Genomic DNA, 5,096 nt, shown 5'->3' with positions numbered 1-5,096 from the left:
GCAGGGGGGCGGCGGCGGGTGCTGGTGGGGGAGACAGGGCAGGAGCCGGAGCTGGAGCATCTGCAATGGAAAGAAGACGTGGGTGAGATGGTGGCACAGCAGGGCATGGTGCCACCACCACGTTCCCTCTGCCACCCAGTGACTCTGCGTCCCTGGGCACATCCCTGTGCCCCTGCCTCAGTTTCTCTGCCCAGAGCCGCGCTGCCACCCCTCCTCTGTGCCAGGTGTCCCCACCGGGAAGGGGACATCACGGGCTGCCGCCATCCCCCCACACCCGTAGTACCTGTGCCGGTGCCGGTGCCAGTGGTGGTGGCGGTGGCCTCTCCGGTAAACACGGGGGCTGCTGGGGTTTCTATGACAACGGGGACAATTTCGATGGCGACGTCTCCGTCGGGCCCACGCAGGATCTGCACCAACCCCTTCTCCTCCAGCTCCGCCAGCCGCCGCTCCAGCGCCAGCCGGTAGCACTCCTGGGGCTGCGGGGCCGGCGGGCTGGGTGGCCGCGGTGGGCTCAGCTGCTCCTGCAGTGGTGACAAGCCCCGGCACATCACTGGTGTCCCACTGCACCCCTTAAACGCCGGTCCCCCCGGCACCCATCCCTTCCTCCAGCATCGTAGCACCCATGGGTGCTCACCCGCAGCGCCTCCAGCTCCCGCCGCGCCTGGCTTAGCTGCTTCTCCAGCTCCGCTATCTTGGCCATGGAGTCGTTCTCCGCATCCTGCAGCTTCTCCGTCAACTGCGGGGGACAAGGCGACGTCGCTCAGCCCCATCCCCGTCCCTCCCTCGGGGCTTGCGTCAGCAGCTCCTGCCCACGCACCCACGTCCCACCTGGCTGACGTGCTCCTGCAGCTCCTCCATGTGCTCCAGCACAGCCGTCTTGGTCTCCGAGTCCTCCAGCATGGCCCCCACGTCGAAGACGTTGTCCAGATAGGCTTGGATCTGCACCTGCAGCTTGTCGCTCTCGGTGAGACGGAGGCTCTGCCATGGGACAGCCGGTGGCACCGTCATGGCCAGTGGCAACCCCCCAGCACCCACCCACCTCCGGCATCAGGGCTCAGCACCGGGGTGGTGCAGGATCACCCACCTCCAGGTAGTGGTCCAGCCCCAGGTGGGTGAACTCGTACTGCAGGAAGACGCGGAAGTTCATATTCTCCACAGAGTGCACCACGATGTTGATGAACTGCATGCAGGCCACCTGCGGGACGGGCACAGGCTCAGCGCGGCCACCGGCACGGCACGGTGGCCCGGTAGTCCTTGGGGACACAGTGCCCCGGGGATTGCGCAGTTGATCAGTTGCCCTCAGGGACATGGTGCCCCTGGGGGATGCGTGGTGGTTTCACAGCCCTGGGGACATGGGGACCTGGGGAAGGACCAGCAGCTCAGCAGCTCTTGGGGACATGATGCCCTGGGGACAGCACGGTGGCTCAGCAGCCCCTGGGGACACGATTTCCTGGGGGACAGCACGGTGGCCCAGCAGCCCTTGGGGACACAATGCCCTGGGGACAGCACGGTGGCTCAGCAGCCCTTGGGGACACGATGCCTTGGGGACAGCAGAGCACCAGCCCTGCCAGCCACTCACCATGAAGTCAATGTTGGTGTCCTCATTTCGGAAATACTCCATCAGCTTCTCGAAGCGGTTCTTCTCTCCGCAGACCTGGGGTGGGAGCAGGGGCCTGAGGGCCAGGAGGGACATGGCCAGGGTGGGCACCCAGGGGGGTAGCGGGGCAGGAGGCACCCGCTGGTGACACTGTCCCAGCCCTGCCGGGTGCTGCCTAGCACCTGGTCCAGTTGGGACGTGGCCATGGGGACACGTGCTGGCATGGGGACATCAAGCCCAATGGCCGGAGCATCCCCAAGCAAGTCATGGGATGGGCATTTTTAGCATGGAGGATGCCCTAATGATGCAGGACTCTGCCACACATAGGGAAACTGAGGCATGAACCCAGCCGGAGCACGGGTGTCAGCGTGGGGACCACGTGTCCCTGCTGGGGACTCACCTCCTTGAAGTTGTCGAAGGCAGCCAGGATGATGTCGTGGCCACCTCGGACCAGGCAGACGGCGGCCAGCAGCTCCAGCACCAGCGCCTTGGTCCTGCGGAGACACGGGGCGCGAGGGGGTCAGGGCCATGGGGCGGGCAAGGGGACGGAGGGACAGGAGGACGGGGGACGGGTCCTACCTGGCGTTCTTGTTGTTGAGGCTCAGGGTGATCTCATTGACGCAGGCTGGGTGGTTCATTACCAGACTGAAGCCAGACTTGGGGGGAAAAGGAGCATTAATGGGGTCATGCACCCTCCTGTCCCCACCCGAGGGATGCTCCAGGACCTTGGGACATCCCCGTGCCACGTCCCCACCAGATGTGAGGTTGATTGAGGACATCTGAGCAAGGGGATGGAGAACGGGTCCCACCCCACCCAAACCCAGACCCCGAAGACAGCCCCGCAGGCTTTTGGGGAGCCCCAGGTGGGTCCCCAAGGACGCTGCCCTCTCCCACCTGGTAGTTCATGATGGCACGGAGACACATGATGCAGACGTGGACGTCGTCCTTCTGGCTGACGAGGCGGGAGTTCCTCAGTGCCTTCCTGCTGTGCGAGGGGCAAGCAGGGAGGGGGCAGCAGTAACAGGGGGACACCAGGGGACCCGGGCAGTTCCATCCCCATCAGAGAGACCCCCATGTCCATGCCCATCTACAAGCCCTTGGGCTGGTGGGGTGATGGGGGCTGGGATGGAGGTCGGGTGCCCCTCGTGCGCACGAGTGGTCTCGGAGGCTCACCGGGGCGGGTAGGAGCTGCCGGGTGACCTGGGGCTACTGTCCCCATCACTGCCTGGGGCGCTGCAGGGGACGCTGGGGTGGACGTGGCGGAGGAGGGTGTGGATGTGCTGGTTCGAGAGGCAGCAGGGGGAGGCGCATTAGAGCCTGCAGGACAGGAGGGAGGGAGAAACGGGGCTCCCGCGTGGCCCCTGGGACACCCCGGCTTGGGGACACGGGTGGGGGACAAGGGCTGGGACCCCCTGTGGGTGCCACATCACTCCTGACCTGTCCCTGGGGTTGGGGGAACACCCCGGCTCCTCCAGAGCTGCTGGCAGGCGGCAAGGGACCCCCGCGGTCCCCGAGGTGCCACGTTACGGCTCCCAGGGTGACCGTGGTGGGGTGTCCCCTGGGTTCCCCCCTGCCCGCTGGGGATGCCCCGCAGGCACCGTCCCCAACACTGGTGACTGGCAGCGGGGTCCCGCCGGGGTGTCCCTGTCCCACCAGCGCCCCGGCCCCATCACCTACCGTCAGCGCGTCCCCCGGCAGCGTGCAAGAGAAGAGCGGGGTTAGAAGGGGGCTGCGGGGGCGAGAGGCACCAAGCGAGAGCCACCGGCCACCGGGACCGGCTGCGGGGGCGCAGGCCCGTTCCTCTGCCCTGGTTTTAAACCAGGGAGGTGCGATTTGCTCCCCCAAAATCTCAAGCACCTCCAATTTTTGTTTATTCATGGGTTTTACCCAGAGCATCCCACAACGGTCGCGGCACCGGGCTGTGGGGGACTCATCCAGCCCAGCTCCCGGCAGGGTTTATCCCTTGTGCAACACATGGGGACATGGCTTTGTCCCCCCCCAGACCAGCACTGGGGACCCATTTTTAGGACCAGGCCTGCGTCTCCCTGCCCCTCTCTGAGCACAGCGCGGCCAGGGGTGCAGCGAGGCAGAGAGCGGGGGGACACGGCGCGGGGACAGGGGGGACATGGGAGACATGGGGGACACAGGACCACGTGTTACCTGACGGTGAGGTGCCGTGTTTTGGAGGAGCCCTGGGTGGGGGATGAGGAGTTGCTTTTGCTCAGGTCCTCCAGCGACCGGTCCAGGACCTTGCCCTTGTCGGAGCCTGGGCTGCCGTTCTCGGTGCTCTCCATGTCGTACCTGGAGGCCCATGGGGACGCAGGGACGGGTGAGATGTGGCACCCCGATACGGGCAGGCACCCCCCTGGGGTCCCCAGGGCTGGGGACGTGGGCACAGAGGTGTTGGGGATGCTCTGTTCAACCCCAGCCATGGAGCATCCTTAGCTCCATCACTCCGATGATGGGGAAGAGCATCCCCAGGGACTCCCCCAGCCCCTCCGAGTCCCAGGGGAGGGTGATCCCAGCCTTGGGGAAGGGACACCCGGTGGGGACGTACGTGACGGAGCACTGGGCGAAGGCGAGGTACTCCAGCAGCACGTCCAGCCCCTTGTTCTCCTCGTTGAGGAACTCCTGGACCCAGCTGGGGGGTGCAGGGGGTTAGTGGGCTTCGCCAGCCCTCCTCATCCTCCCTTCTCTCCCCCCCAGAACCTCAGTGGAGCCACCCCCTGGTCAGAGGTCCCCAGCGAGGGTGGGACATGCTGGCATGTCATGGTGGCACCATGAGCTGGCACCTCTCCGAGGCAGGTGGGTGCCATGGTGACCCCTGCTCCTGATGCCCGGGGGGACACAGCTCAAGGGCTCCGCTGCCACCACTGCCACCGCTGGCACCGCTGCCACTACTGCCACCACGACAGACAGCCCGGCCCTGGGTGGCAGGACCATGGACTCCCACGGCTCAGCACCCACCACACCGCAAGGGGCCAGGGCACCCAGGGTGGGGACCAGGGTCCATCCTGGCACCCAGGGGGTACCAGAGAGCCAAAATGGGGTTCAGGTCTTACAGCACCCATGGCACGGCCGGCTGCTTCAGCCACCCCGTCCTCCCATCAGAGCCACCCCAGAGGGGCAGGATGAGGCCACCAGCCTCCACATCCCTCTGTCACCCCCACAGCCAGAAGCCACTGGCACACCAGTCCCTGTGCCAGCAATGCTGGGGACAGCAGCAGCAGCAGCCGGGTGACAACGAGGACACCTCCCAGTCCCCCTTCCTTACCCAATGTAGTTGGTCCTCAAGGAAATCTCCAGCTCCCGGAGCACCTGCGTCGACTCCTGCACTCGCCTCTTGAACTGGGGGACGGGGAGAACTGTTGGCACCGTCCCTGACCCGGGATGGGGACAAGGGGTGGAAGGGGGAGCCCTCACCTTCCTGCTTACGCCACCCGTGTCCAAGTAGCTCTTCAGCTTCTGGATGTAGGCGGACGGTGGGTTTTTCACCTGG

The 5,096-nt window shown here is 66.0% G+C and overlaps 1 protein-coding gene across 1 annotated transcript in view; it reads right to left on the bottom strand.

Annotated features, from left to right (window-relative positions):
- The window catches only part of FMNL1 (formin like 1), a 26,204-nt gene that overhangs the window by 6,891 nt on the left and 14,217 nt on the right, over positions 1 to 5,096 (bottom strand). The window contains exons 6-18 of the mRNA XM_019474267.1: positions 5,021 to 5,092; positions 4,872 to 4,945; positions 4,155 to 4,238; positions 3,758 to 3,898; positions 2,771 to 2,896; positions 2,492 to 2,600; positions 2,177 to 2,253; positions 1,998 to 2,091; positions 1,580 to 1,654; positions 1,085 to 1,195; positions 829 to 978; positions 635 to 736; positions 284 to 521 (exon numbers count right to left, since the gene is read on the bottom strand). Coding sequence (XP_019329812.1) covers positions 284 to 521; positions 635 to 736; positions 829 to 978; positions 1,085 to 1,195; positions 1,580 to 1,654; positions 1,998 to 2,091; positions 2,177 to 2,253; positions 2,492 to 2,600; positions 2,771 to 2,896; positions 3,758 to 3,898; positions 4,155 to 4,238; positions 4,872 to 4,945; positions 5,021 to 5,092 — 1,453 coding nt within the window. The remainder of the gene's footprint in view (positions 1 to 283; positions 522 to 634; positions 737 to 828; positions 979 to 1,084; positions 1,196 to 1,579; positions 1,655 to 1,997; positions 2,092 to 2,176; positions 2,254 to 2,491; positions 2,601 to 2,770; positions 2,897 to 3,757; positions 3,899 to 4,154; positions 4,239 to 4,871; positions 4,946 to 5,020; positions 5,093 to 5,096) is intronic.

This window comes from Aptenodytes forsteri, unplaced genomic scaffold, assembly GCF_000699145.1.
Source record: "Aptenodytes forsteri isolate BGI_AS27 unplaced genomic scaffold, ASM69914v1 Scaffold249, whole genome shotgun sequence".
In the NCBI taxonomy this organism is placed as follows: Eukaryota; Metazoa; Chordata; class Aves; order Sphenisciformes; family Spheniscidae; genus Aptenodytes; species Aptenodytes forsteri.
Note: the sequence above shows the minus strand (reverse complement) of the source record. Positions and strands in the feature narration are given on the sequence as shown.